The 14,201-nt window shown below is 48.1% G+C and overlaps 1 protein-coding gene across 3 annotated transcripts; it reads left to right on the top strand.

Moving 5' to 3' along the window:
• GLOD5 (glyoxalase domain containing 5) lies at positions 1-12,611 on the top strand. 3 transcript variants are annotated; one of them, XM_073360682.2, is made up of 4 exons: positions 1-61; positions 4,983-5,147; positions 6,376-6,531; positions 8,442-12,611. In XM_073360682.2, exons 2-4 carry the CDS (start codon positions 5,004-5,006, stop codon positions 8,589-8,591), a joined length of 450 nt encoding a protein of 149 aa, XP_073216783.1. In that variant the 5' UTR covers positions 1-61; positions 4,983-5,003; the 3' UTR covers positions 8,592-12,611. The 3 variants fall into 3 exon arrangements, with proteins under 3 accessions (XP_073216783.1, XP_073216781.1, XP_073216782.1); XM_073360680.2 differs by lacking the exon at positions 1-61 and adding an exon at positions 255-435; XM_073360681.2 differs by lacking the exon at positions 1-61 and adding an exon at positions 3,217-3,301.
• Positions 12,612-14,201: the final 1,590 nt, after the last annotated feature.

The raw sequence follows: 14,201 nt of genomic DNA, 5'->3' as shown, positions 1-14,201 counted from the left end.
GGCAGGGAAGGAGTAGGATGCACCTGGTGATTCCCAGGCAGGCATATCCTGCCCAGCTGGGGTAAGCCCAAGAACTATAGCTGTGTGCCCCAGTTTCTGTTTTCCGGGAGCGCCCTGTAGCCTGTGTTATTTCACAGGGAGCCTGCATTCTTTATTTTAGAAGCAAGTGTGTGTTACTCATAAAGCTGGGGAAATGGCTGAGATCTTTGACCCCAACCTGGTCAGCTGCTTTATGCGAACAGAAACCAAGGTCTTCACGGAGGGGAGGGAGCAGCTTTCAGGAGTCGGGCTTTTATTTCTACTCGCTCTGTCTCTTTTCCTTGGGAACTCTGCTCCCAGCACAGCTCAGCTCTGGGGACCAAGAAGTGGTTAGCTGGAGGGGACAGTGTTCTTTCAGGCTGTTTTGCTGAGCTTGCCTGTCTTCACTGCGTACAGGTACTCTGCCTTTTTTTCCCTACCAACATTTCACTCATGTTCATTTGCTGAGAGCAGACACTTAAATATTAACTCTAGAGGCGCAGACAGTGACTCTGCAAATGGTTCTGAGGCTAGGGCTGGGGGGAAGATTGCAGAGACAAGCTGTGTCTTCAGACAGCAAACATCCTGAGTGCTTGCTCTACTGAAAATCAGCTCTTGCAAACACCAGAAAGCAAAGCCAATGTATCAGGATTCTGAGTGCTACATACGCAGGTCCACAGGCATTCATGGGACTTTGCAGAGACTGCATTCAATCTAAAGGGTGTTTGATTCAGCATTTTCAAATGCCAGCTCAAGGAAGTGCCGGTGAATTTTTAACGGCAGTGTCACACAGCTTTTCACTGTAATTAGTGCAAACAGCAGGAGAGCCACAGATCTGGATAATTCTGAAGCCTTGCGTATATTATTTGGGAAATTCTTTCTGCCTTTGTAACTCTGGTGACCTCGGGATATCGCCTCCAAATCCCAGACTGTGACTTTGACATGAACAAAGAGGAGACTTGCCCAGGTTTGCCTTCTGGGAATCTGGGCCAGGTTTTACAGTCAGCTCACGCCAGGCTGGGCAGGACTTGGAAACCTTATCTATGCTATACAGGGCTGCTACTCTGAAACCTGTCTATACTATCATTTTTCTTAAACTCAACTCACTGCTGGAGCTGCACCAGTGGGAGGGCTAGCATAGGTGGGCTACCGGGACTTTTACTATGGTGCAGGATAACCTTGAGACATGCCAGTGTACTTATAAAACGGGAGTTCAGTGAGTGTGTATAAAGAGTCACATACTGCATAAACGATCAATATAGTTCATATGGCAATTACATCATCCCCTATTGTGTCTCAATGCCTTGATTTATTTATTTCATGGCTGGCCCCAGATAAAAAGTTATGGGATTATTGGTGGTGTTTTTGTCACTGTGTAATGGAAAGGGCTGGGAGGGTTTACTTTCCCCCATTGTTGTTTTTTTTAACCTTAGAAAAATCAGAAGTGTTGTGTCTACTGCATGTTGGTTTTGCTGGGGGACTAGTTGAGGGCCTCAGAGAAGAGGATTATGACTTGTGTCAGAACTTAATTCAAGTGTCGGACCTTTAACAAAGAGCACTTTTTCCTGACTGTTAATTGAGTGTTTGAGTTAAACAGATATAAACACAAAGAGTTTAGCATTTTGAATTAAATCTATTTCCCCTTTTGATTAAAGAGGTTTTGCTTATATTTTATGGATGCTGGCATACTCTTCCTGGTTCTTCAGTGTTACATAGAGTCTTCCACACTAGACAAGACCTGAATATCTCCTGTAAAATCAATCTGAAAATGAAATGAAAACCTCTCAAATCCCCAAAAGTGCTATTTTCCTTCTGCAGGTTGACTCAGAAGCATTCCCAGTCACTGGAGAAACAAACATTTTGCTTTACTGAGTCAAGTAACTTAAATCTGCTGTTAATCTGTTTTTCTCTAAGCGTAATAGGGAGCCCTGTGCTGTAGGGCAGTGGTTCACAACCTTTTTGAGCTCAGAAGCCATTTGTAAATGGCCTGTCTCTGGTGTGCTAATGCGCCTTTGTCTCTGAGAAAATAGTTAGTGGGTGTTACCAAGAACTACAACATATTTCAGTAACAATCATATAGCGAAATCTCATAATTTTACATGCAGTGAGTTTACACACATTTCAATGGGATGGTAATATTCAGCAGATTATGAGTTTGCAAATGATACCTCAGAAGGCATACTTTGTACAAAATATATCATAACCTTACAAAAGTGGTGAACATGGTGTACAGGGGGTCATATGCGGGACAGGGTATCACCGGGGGTTCCCAGTAGGAAGAGCAGAGTTTCAGTCCACTTGGAAAGGCTGAGGTGGCAGAAGGACAGAAGAAGACTAATAGAGAGTCCAGGCATGGCTGAAGGCAATGAGAGGTGTTACCAGATTTGCCCGTGACTTTAGGGTACACTTATTTATTAGGGTTACTCTTTGGGAGGGGAGGTGCCGTAATTCTATCAATGTACTGCTTGTGTCACTTGTGTGTTCATATAGAGCTCTACTTCTCCCTTCTGCAAGTCCCCTCCCAATGGAGCTATCCTGCAGGACCTAGGTTCCCCAGGGCCGGGTTCCTCCAGCCCCAGAATCAGATGAACACACACACACATGAACAGAGCCCGTCTGAGCAGACTGGGTGAATCAGCACTTCCAAGCTGACCCCTTATATGCCCCTGGACTCAGCAGCCTGGGTCAAGTGGCACTTCCAAGATGCCACCCTCATATGTCCCAGGTTCCGCACGTCCCTATCCCCACTTTCACGTTACAATTGTTCCGGAAGTAACTCACTGGATGAGCAAACCCCACAGGAGTTTTGGGCACTACAGGGATCTTTAGCTTAGGTAAGAGGAGTGTTGCTGCAGAGTAAATGGGGAAGCCAAAAACACAAGAGAGAGAGGGAGAGAGAGAGGGAAAGCAACCAGCTGAACCATAAAAGTTATCTATTGCCAGGTAATAACCATCCAAAGAGAGCCAAACAAACAAAACAGTTACAATATTAAATCCAGCTTAAATTTTATTACAAAAGTCAGGTTTAGAACACTATAACTGATCACACAAGCCTGGGTTAGAAAGCTATACCTAGAGTAGAAAAAAAGCAGAGAGAGAGAGAGTTGGGTTCTCACCACTCCGTGAAGCTTGAACTGGTCGGGGTCCCCAGGTGGTGGTGGTATCTGAGAGTCCAGAGTGCTGGAGACAGGCAGAGCCCCCAGCACAATCAATCAGGAGAAGATGAAGTCCCAACGGAACGGATGCAGAGTTTGGATCTAGGCATCAGAACCCTTACTTGTGTGTGAGTAGGGGTTTTTGTAGGGAAACAATAATGGTTCAAGGGAGAACACTATGTTTGTTTATGGGTAAACTGATGGCTCAAGGGAGTATACCAAAGTTGTTTTGCTCAGGCTAGACCAGTGGTTTTCAAAGTTCGGGCTGCGACCCAGTACTGGGTCATGGAATGCAAGGCACTGGGTCACCTTGCTCTGCACCCAGGGACCCTGGCAGCTGGCCAGTAAAAACCAGTAGTAAAACTAGTAGTCCCTACCCAGAAGCAGCCAGCAGCAGGTCCAGCTCATAGGCAGGGGGACCACGGGGCTCTGTGCACTGCCCCCGCCCAGAGCACCAGCTTCACACTCTTCCTGCACCCCAACCCCCTCATCCCAGGTCCCACCCCAGAGCCCACACCCCCAGCCCAGAGCCCTGACCCCCTCCCACACCCCAGCCCCCTGCTCCAGCCCTGAACCCCCTTCCACACCTAACCCCTCATCCTCAGCTCCGTTGGGTCACAGGCATCAACAATTTTCTTCAACTGGGTCACCAGAAAAAAAGTTTGAAAACCACTGAGCTAGACAATAGGAACTGATCATTCCTGGCTATGGGCGGTGTTCTTTCAAGGGAGCTCACAATGCAATTAGGCAGCTTCAGTATTTTGGACACCAATAAAGGATTTATTACTAGAATGGGTCTGGTAACTACTGAGCTGGGTGTGTGCAGACGTGGGTTCATTAACATCTGGAGCAGAGATCCCCCATCATGCAGTGCTTCCCTGCTTTTCTGGTCCCAGAGGTCCGTGTGGTTCTTGCCTTGGAATCTCTGTTCTCCATTCTGTATGCTAATGGAGATGCCTCCCTGACCCATCTTCAATGCAAATGAGGCTAAGGGAGCTTTCTTCATCCTGTCACCCTTGTCCCAGGGGTTTAGGTGTGTCTCCCACTGCCTTTTCATTGCTTTTTGTAAGTCTTTCTTCTGATCGGTTTCGGTTCAAGCAGAGGCTGGGGGTGGGGGGCGGGTCCTTTGTGAGTCAGACAGGCTGGGTACTGTGCCCTGGTTCCCCAAGAACACAGAGCTGACAGGTAACAGGGGTGGTATGTGGGGCAAGGGAAGAGACGTCTTGAACTTTCATGACTGCTTGCACTGGGTTGAGAAATGGACTATATGGTTTGGATTTGTGTTATGTACTGCATTGCACAAAGCTTTTATAACAAACTAACCCAAAGGAGGGTATTACAATGTCAAGAGAGCCTGAAGTGAAGTTATTGGGTTAGCTGAGAGGGGAAACTGAGGCAGACACAGTTGTAGTGCCACGGCCTGCCTCAGGCACGTGCTCCAGGCAGGATTGCCTCATTACTGTATCATATGTTGATAGGGTAAGTGTCAGCCATCCCATCTGCCCATGTTCCTAGCCCTCACTCACTGGCTGATTCTTCTAGGGACTGACTCTAAGTCCATTGACATCAATGGAAAGTCTCTCATTAATTTCAGTAGGCTTTGGATCGGGCATCACAAGACAGGTGGGTCTTGAGGAAGCATCTGAAGGAGGAGAACATATTTTTCATGTGCCAGACACAGGCCGAAAGAAAACCAACTTTGGCTTCTGCTTCCATTTAATTAGCCCCATGTCCCCAGCCAGCCCAACTAGGAAATGATCTGGTAGCTTGTCCCTGCATCTCACTAAACTTATTTCTACTCCGTTTTAGTCTCTGGTTCCTGGCTCTCAGATGATGTCCTGGCAGGAGAAGCGTGAGGGCCCCTTTCCATGTCTTATCCAGCGACTGGATCATCTGGTGCTGACTGTGAAGAACATTGAGGACACCGTAGGCTTTTATTCCAAAGTCCTGGGTATGGAAGTGGTCACTTTCAAGGTAATCTGAGGAGCAGGACGGAGCTGGGATATGAAAAGTCCTGTGTTCTAGTCCTGCTTCTGCCACTAACTTATTGCGTCACAGTGAGCAAGGCATCTCTATTTTCCCCATCTGTAGAGTGAGGATTGTAGGAACTGTCAGCCCATGGCCCATCTGACTGAGTGTCCTGTCTCTGACATAAGTCAGCAGCAGCTTAGTCAGAGGCAGGTACAGAAGACCCTACAGCAGGAAATAATGGAAGAACCTGCCCCTAGAGCAGAGGTTCCCAAACTTTTCTTATTGCATCTACCAGCTGCCCGCATACCCCTGCCCTTCTGCTCACTGACACTTGAAGTGTTCTTCTTTAACACTACCTGTCTTTAGCCATCTCTCTATATTTCACTGTTACATACAGATATAGTTATAGTGTGATGTACACAGCTGAAAAAAAAAAAAAAAACCCTGACTAACTTCTGAGCTCAGTTAGACCGGACAGTTGCTGGGCAACTGAACCCACGCGGTACGTGATTGGAGGTGAGGGCTCTGTACACCAGTGACGCTGTGTATCTGTTCTCATTGGTACATCTTGAAGTAAATTAACTACCGTATTGTACATAACAAATTCCCACAGAGTTTTAAAACTTTGTCTGAGTAGCCTATTAGGACAATGCAATAAATAAAATAATGAATAAATAAAATCCACCATTACACAATTTCTCCTGTGTATTCCCCCCAGTTCTAGAGCAGCTTGCAGAGCTTTGAAGTTAGACATTTCAGCAAAGTTTCAAATTTGGACCAAAAAACTGAAATCCATTTTTGTTTGTTTGTTTAAATTCACTTTTTTTAAAAACCAGCTTGACCTCACAGAGCCACTGGGAGGGCTGGTTAGTTCCTGGGTGACATTTCCAAAGACATGTGTAGCAGCAGTTAGGCACCAAACTGTCATTTGGGCCTTTGAAAGTCTCCCTCTCCTCCCATGTCTGTAAAGCTATAGCAGTGCTAAGATCTCACTCCTGTGTCCCTTGTTGTGCTATGGAACAGAAGTTCCACTTGCTTTCCACAAGGGGGTGATACTGAGTACAGAAATGGAACACTCCTCCTACCTGTCAAAGGAGACTTTTCCTGTTCTCTCAGAGCAGTATCCCTGGTGGCTCACTCCCCAGCCCAGGGTTTTTCTTGCAATCCTGGCATTCAGAGAGGGAGGTCTCTGTGTGGCAGTACATTAATCCTCTCCTTCCCTTGGTGACAGGGCAACCGGAAAGCACTACGTTTTGGGAACCAAAAGTTTAACCTCCACGAGGCTGGGAAGGAGTTTGAACCCAAGGCTCACAGACCAGTTCCTGGTTCCATAGACGTCTGCCTGATCACAGACGCCTCGCTAGACCAGCTAGTGGGACACCTGAAGGTTGGGCAAACTGTGTTTCACCCAAGTGGCCACATGTCTCATGGGATACTGCCATGGGCCTGATGTGAATGAATAAACCCAGAGGTGTGGTAGGGTAAGGGCTAGCGAACTTCCCTGTCATCTTGGAGACCTGGTGCCCAATTCAGCTTGTGCTTACAGCAGTGTAAATCAGGAGTAATTCCACTCAGATCAAAGGGGTTGTAAGGAAGAGGAGAACCAGACACCTGGAGTTCAGTGTGTGAGCATGAATCTCCTGGCTTTGTACTGCTCTATATCACAAAACCTCAAATTTGCAATCTCTGTATAACATTTGAAACATGTTACATTTGAAAATCTCTGTATAACAGGTTCAGCGCTGGGGTAGCAGGACGTTTGGGGGCAGGGCAGGGTCTATGGGGCAGGATTGAGGGGCATCATCAGAACTGTGCGTGGGAACCCCAGGCCTGGAATAGCAGATGGAGCTGCAGGTCAGCAGCAGAGACGTGCCTGGGGAACCCCGGACTGGAATAGCTGGGGGAGCTGTGAGACAGAATTGAAGGGCATCCGCAGAGCTGTGGTGAAGGGAGACTAAGGGCAGGACTAGAACAGTGGTGCGTATTTCAGGTCAGGGATGAGGTAAGGTGACAGAGCCATAGAGAACCCCCAGGCCTGGGAAAGAAGAACCCAGTACCTGCCAAAATATCACTGGCCAGTGTTGTTTATTGCTTGCCTTCAGAACATCAAACCCATCACCTACTAGTCTATGTAATTGGCCCCTTCTTTCTGTCCATACACCATATGTCCAGCCCCATCCACCCACAATGCTTTGCAGTCCAACCTAGCTCAGTTGTGTGTCTCTTTATCTTCTCTGCTCGACAGCACAAGGAAGTCATAAGGAACAAGGAGTCACATCAGCAGTGCTGTGCTGTATGGATCACTGTCAGGGGCAACTGACGGCCTAGCCGGTTGCGCAGGTCTGCAGAGCATTTGCCACTGAACTCAAGGGGATTCTCTTCATTAGGGGTCCAAAGTCCATGGAAGTCACTCAGAGCAGAGAGCACATGAGCTTAAGCACATGAGTAAGATGAATTTAGATGTTCTCAAGGAAGTCACCATATGGAACTGGAGATTGGGAGATTTCAGATTTTCTTACTATCCAGCATGAGATCTGTCACCCAGCCACCCACCTGGGAAATCCAAGACCCTACTCTAATCCAGTATGGGATCTAATCTAAGCAGTATGGGAGGGGCAGTTATACCTGTGTCTTCTTGAAGGTCTATTTCATTACCTGTGTGGTGACAGGTTTCAGAGTGGTAGCTGTGTTAGTCTGTATCAGCAAAAACAATGAGGAGTGGGTTTTAGCCCACGAAAGTTTATGCCCAAATAAATGTGTTAGTCTCTAAGGTGCCACAAGTCCTCCTCGTTGTTTTTTCATTACCTGTGTGACTCTCTGCTTCCTACACCCACACCCCCTGCCCATGGACAGATAAACCCAGGGACTTGGCAGAATAAGGGGTTAATGCAATAATAGCCTTTAATAGGCAAAGCCTGGCTTAGCTCACCAGTGAACCTGAATCTATGGGTTGTGTCCTGTTCCCCTTTCTAGTGCTGAATGCTGAACAGTTTGTCTGCCAGGAGGTGCAGCCATCAAGTGCCACAGGCTGGGATCACAGGGCTGAAGAGCAGCTAGCGCCCTGCTTGGCAACACCTAGTGCTTTTCTAGGTCCTCTTCACCATCTGCCCCTCTCCTTGGGAAATGCACGGCAGCACTGTTAAATCAGAACAACCATGGCCAGAGAGGTGCTTGGACAATGGCTCCACCATCTGCCTGGGGGCAGGGGTGGGGGGGAAGGAGGGAGGACTGGGAGCAAGCCCCTTAGAAAACCATTGTTAATGCTGAAAACCAAACATACCTTCCCTCTCCTTCCAGGCCTGTGGTGTGACTATTGAAGAAGGCCCAGTGCCCAGAACCGGTGCCATTGGGCCAATCACATCCATCTACTTCCGAGACCCTGATGAAAACCTGATTGAGGTTTCCAACTACCGCACTGACTTGGCTGTCGACAGAGTGAAGCATTAGTCACGCTCCTTTTTCCATCACCCCCCAACCCCCTCAACACTAGAGGCAAGCAGAGGAGGCCATGATTTTGCTTTGTTCATTTGCAATGTATTGTAGGATGGGGTTTGGGGTTTGCAAACTGAGAACACATCAGCTTGTGTCTATGTCCATTCTGCCAGGCTCCTGATATAGTGGGACATACCAGGCTTCATCCTCAAAGGAAACCTGCACAACACATGGGAGCTTAAATTCATAACTCTGCTAGACACTGAAAAATCAGGGACTGAACAGAGACACTGTATTTATGGCTTATTACAACAATCTGCTACCCATTAACCCCCCCCACACACACACACACACTCTTTGTCCTATGACTGCAGAGGTGTTAACGGGCCACTCTATCTTGAAAGGTCCCTTGCAATATGTGCTAACTACTTATGCTAAACAATCTGTTCCACTGTTCATTTTGCTGTGAAGCTGGGAGCACCTTTCTCAGCCCTGAAGAAGAGCTCTGGGTGGCTTGGCAGCCTGTCTCTCCCACCAACAGAAGTTTTCCTAGATGGTAAATTCTCTGGGACAGGGACCATCTTTTTGTTCTGTGTTTGTACAGCACCTAGTGCAGTGGGTCCTGATCCACGAATGGTGCTTTGAGGCACTAATGGAGTGCAACTAATAAAGCAATAATCATTAATAATAAGTAGGGCCCCACCAAATTCACGATCCATTTTGGTCAGTTTCACAGCCATAGGATTTTAAAAATCGCAAATTTCATGATTTCAGCTATTTCAATCTGAAATTTCACGGTGTTGTAATTGTAGGGGTCCTGACCCGAAAAGGAGTTGTGGGCAGGGGGGGTCACAAGGTTATTGTAGGGGGTGTTGCTGTACTTTTACCCTTTCTTCTGCGCTGCTGCTGGCGGCGGTGCTGCCTTGAGAGCTGGGTAGCTGGAGAGCGGCGGCTGCTGGCCGGGAGCCCAGCTCTGAAGGCAGTGTAGAAGTAAGGGTGGCAATACCATGACTCCCCCTCCCCCCCAAAAAATAACCTTGTGACTCCCCTGCAATTCCCTTTTGGGTCAGGACCCCAATCTGAGAAATGCTGGTCTCCCCTGTGAAATCTGTATAGTATAGGGTAAAAGCACAGAAAAGACCAGATTTCACGGTGGGAGATCAGATTTCACGGTCCATGACTTGGTTTTCATGGCCATGAATTTAGTAGGTCCCTAATAATAAGGGCAAGAGTATAGGAAAATCAAGTATGAATCAACCACTAGATGGCAGCATTGCTTAATGTGGACTCTGAAAGTGACAATAGCTGCTGAGCTAGCTGGAGACCAGAATCAGCCCATCAGAGGAAATTATATACGGCCAGATCCTCTGTTGCTGTAATTTGATGTAGCTCCAAAGCAGGATCTGGCCCATTAACTGGTCTGCATGGCTCAGGATACGGGCTGGATGGACCTGAGATATGGAGCTTTTCCTCTTGGTTACTCTTTCAACTCCATCCCATTACTGAATGCTGTTTGGTGTGTATATCAGATGCTTTGGTGGATCTCCGATCTGTTCCCTTCAGATGGGAGAGACTGCACGGAAAGTGTCCCTGAGACAGGAAACTATTGCTTCCTGCTGCTCAAATCCCCACAAGGTAAGAGAATCCCTCCCTGGAGGAGATTTACAGTGGCACATGGCAGTACAGAGATTGCATGCCAGATAGCCCTGGTTGGGAGACCAGGTTTCAAAGGGTAAGTAAGTGGCTGACTTGGTTGATATGTAGAGGCATGAAGGAGAAGGAGATAGGTGAAGCATGGAAAGGAGGGTGTTTGCTTCAAGCAGAGCAGTCTCTATTTAAAATAAAAAGGCCTGGCAGTGGTAGCAGGGAAAGGAAGACCTGAGGATTGGGAAGAGCACAGAGAACGAGAGCGGGTGTTGGGGGAGGAGAACATAAACAAGGCCTCAGGATTGGCTGGGCCTGGACTCTCTTGCTGCCTGGGAGTGAGACACTGATAGAAAGTGCTCAGATCTCCCTGGTAGGACAAGAGCAGGGGCCTCAAACAAGTGTATGCTTAGTGACAGCCACTGCCACATGCAAAATCTGAGCCCCCAAGGCAAGATTTCAGGTTCAGAGGGAATCATCAGCCTTGTCAGGCTGAAAGGAAATTGCTAAAATTCTCATTTTGGCCGACCAAAAACAATTATGCCCAACTTGGCCTGTTCATTAGTCTCTGCTCGCGACAGGCTTGGTGCTGGAATAGCAGCAGGTGCCTGAGGCCAGGACCGAGGTGCATGGCAGCTTTTGGGGGGGCAGCACTTCAATGGTCAGGGTGGAGGTGCACTGGCAGAGCTGTGTGGGTGGAGCCCAGGGCTGGAAGAGCAGAGGGCGCTGCAGAGTACAGCTGTGTGGGAAGCTTGCATGTCCCCTCGCCAACCTCTGCCTGACTCTAGCCAGCACTAAGGGTCCTTTTGTATGAGCATTAGCTTCAGAGATAAGGTGAGCGAAGAAATACCGTTTATTGGACACTACTTCTGTTGGTGAAAGACACAAGCTTTCGAGCTCCACAGTACTCTTCTGCCTGTCTGGGAAAGGTAATCAGAGGGCATGCCTACATTACAAAGTTAAGTCGATGTAAGGCAGCTTACGTCGACCTAACTATGTAAGCAATGTGTACACATTACCATGTTCCTCCTGCCACTGTAACCAGGGGCAGTGAGTTGTATGGGCCCGTGGTGTCCGGGCTCCAACAAATTCAGGGCCCGGGGGGCCTGGCACCACCAATGTTCGGGGCCGGCCTGCCCCTGTGCGCCTCCCCGGAGCGTCCCTGCCTGCCATAGGCCGCGGGCAGCTGCCCCCTTCAGCTCTGCGCTGTGCTCCCTTGCCAGCTGCTGGGGGAGAGGCGCTGGGGGGCAGAGTGAGGCGGCTGCTGCGCCTGCAGAGGGAGGAGGGGAGGAGGTGCGTGGAAGCCACCTCCTCTCCCCCCCGGCAGGGGACTCAGAGGGGTTGAGGCTTATCCTGGCTGGACCTCCTGAGATGCAGCGGGGGGGGGGCCCTTGGGTGAGTGTTGTGCCTGGGGTGGGGGTGGGGAGGGGCCTCCTCCTCCTCCCCCTCCCCCAGAGCTCACTCCTGCCAGTGGGGAGAGGGCTGGGAGGAGTCCTCCTCTCTGGTCCCAGCCCTGGGGCAGCCTGCCTGCTGCACCCCAAACTCCTCATCTCTGGCTCAGATCCATGCCTCGCACCCCCTCCCACCCCCCAACCCTCTGTCTCAGCCCAGAGCCCGCACCCCTCCTGCACCCAAACTCCCTCCCAGAGCCTTAGGTGGGGTGGGGGTGGGGGGATGGGACTTGGACCCGTTCTGGGCACCACCAAAAATTATACAAACCTGCCACCCCTGAGTGTAACTTGCCCGCTACACCGGCCTAGTAAAGCCACCTCAGTGAGAGGCATAAGGCTTAGATGGACTTAGTTCAGGCGATGCAGTGTCTGTAAAGACACTGCGTTCCTTGAATTGCCCGTTGGCTGTCAGGGTGACTGACAGCAGGAGCTGTGAAACTGAGTGAGGGGCGGGCATTCCAGCTGTGAGCCCCAGCAGTGCCGACAGCTGGAACCTCACTGCCTAGCACTGATGACCCAGGCTGTGGGCTTCCCACAGAGCTCCCAGCGGGAGCCCAGCTGCTCAATACACAGAAGTGTCACAGCTAAATACAATGTTAAGCATAAGGAGTTGCAAGAGGCCATTCAAGATGGAGCAAGCAGTTAGCACCTCTGCAGTCATAGGACAAGGAGAGTTAGTGGATCACCAATTGTTGTAATGTGAGATATGTGTCTGTATTGAGTCCCTGCTTTTTGGTGTCCAGCAGAGTTAAGAATTTGACAGGTTTCAGAGTAGCAGCCGTGTTAGTCTGTATTCGCAAAAAGAAGAGGAGTACTTGTGGCATCTTAGAGACTAACCAATTTATTTGAGCATAAGCTTTTGTGAGCTCCAGCCCACTTCATCGGATAGCTTTCGTGAGCTACTGCTCACTTCGTCGGATGCTGTAGCTCACGAAAGCTTATGCTCAAATAAATTGGTTAGTCTCTAAGGTGCCACAAGTCCTCCTTTTCTTTTTAAGAATTTGACGGGTATTATTCCACACTGCAAACATTAACGTCACACATATTCAAGAAATCGATCTAACATTATACACGTGCTGGTGTCGCACTGTAAGCCACTACTCACCTTTCATGTGGGTGGCTAAACGAATGCACGTGGCTGCGTATTCCTTCTAAATCCAGCTTTTTACACAAGCTGGCCACGCCAGGCGTTGATGATGTAGCTTCTTATTTTATGGAGTTTTGCACATGGGAGCAGTTCTTGAGTTTGCCAGAAGAAGGCAATGTTGTCACCCACAAGGGCGCAAGTAAAAGCTACTTGGAGGTTGGAAAGACTTGTGAGATAGATGCAGTTAAAAATCATCTCTACATCCCAAACAAAAAACGTAAAATGCTCAGATTGTTTGGTTTTCTTTCCTGCTGCTATCTGTAAGAAAACCCTGAATGTATGAAGGTTGTGGAGAGACAACGTTTTAGTGAAATCGGAGTTTCAGCTAAACCAATGGCTGCTATTGATACAGATTCATAGATTTTAAGTTCAGAAGGAACCATTATGATAATCTGCTCCAACCTCCTGAATAGCACATGCCATAGAACCTCACCCAGTGATTTCTGCATCCAGCCCATAACTCCAGTTTGAGTTAGAGAAGACGTCCAATCTTGATTTAAAGACAGAAGTGATGGAAAACTCACTATATCTCTAGGTCAGATGGTCCAATAAATCACCAAAAAGAAAAGGAGTACTTGTGGCACCTTAGAGACTAACCAATTTATTTGAGCATGAGCTTTCGCTCACGAAAGCTCATGCTCAAATAAATTGGTTAGTCGCTAAGGTGCCACAAGTACTCCTTTTCTTTTTGCGAATACAGACTAACACGGCTGTTACTCTGAAACCAATAAATTACCCTCACTGTTGAAAATTTGCACCTTTTTTCTAGTCTGAATTTGTCTAGCTTCAGCTTCCAGCCATTGGATATTGTTATGCCTTTGTCTGCGAACTTAAAGAGCCAGCCAACAAATCTCTTCCCTGTGTAGGTATAATTTTATTATACACGCACTTCTCTATCTAACCCAGCACCCATCATTATATGTGAGATTCCTTTGCCGCTAGAGCCCCGGAGGGCAGCTGCCATCTGTGTGCGTAGGATAGACATCAAGATGAAGTTTTATATGTAAAACACTTTGAGATCGACTGATAAAAGCACTCTATAAGAGCTGGTTATTATTATTCCACAGTGCAGATTTGCTGGTGTTTATCAACTTTTGTTCAAGCATCTCACTGGCAGACTGAAACACAGTCTATGGACTGCAAACATTCATGAAAACCAATTCAAGAGCTACGTTGCAAGACAAGGAACTGGGTTTCATTTTCAATCATACTTGTGTATTTCTGGAATTTGCACCATTGATTTTTCTCTTGATTTGCACCAGTGTAACTAAGAGCACAATTTGTCCTAAGGCACCTAGGTTGCACTCACACAGTGATAGGCTACATGCAAAATTGGGGCTTGTGGACAAACATAGCCCTGGTGCATGATGTTCCCATTTTGCA

This window comes from Lepidochelys kempii, chromosome 9, assembly GCF_965140285.1.
Source record: "Lepidochelys kempii isolate rLepKem1 chromosome 9, rLepKem1.hap1, whole genome shotgun sequence".
Classification (NCBI taxonomy): Eukaryota; Metazoa; Chordata; order Testudines; family Cheloniidae; genus Lepidochelys; species Lepidochelys kempii.
The sequence above is the reverse complement of the archived record's forward strand: the minus strand, read 5'-3'. Positions and strand labels throughout refer to the sequence as shown.

Coding starts and splice junctions, on each gene's coding strand:
- GLOD5 (XM_073360682.2), top strand. CDS start 5,004: ATGATGTCCTGGCAGGAGAAGCGTGAGGGCCCCTTTCCATGTCTTATC. Junction 5,148..6,375: donor TGGAAGTGGTCACTTTCAAG/GTAATCTGAGGA, acceptor CCTTGGTGACAG/GGCAACCGGAAAGCACTACG. Junction 6,532..8,441: donor AGCTAGTGGGACACCTGAAG/GTTGGGCAAACT, acceptor CTCTCCTTCCAG/GCCTGTGGTGTGACTATTGA.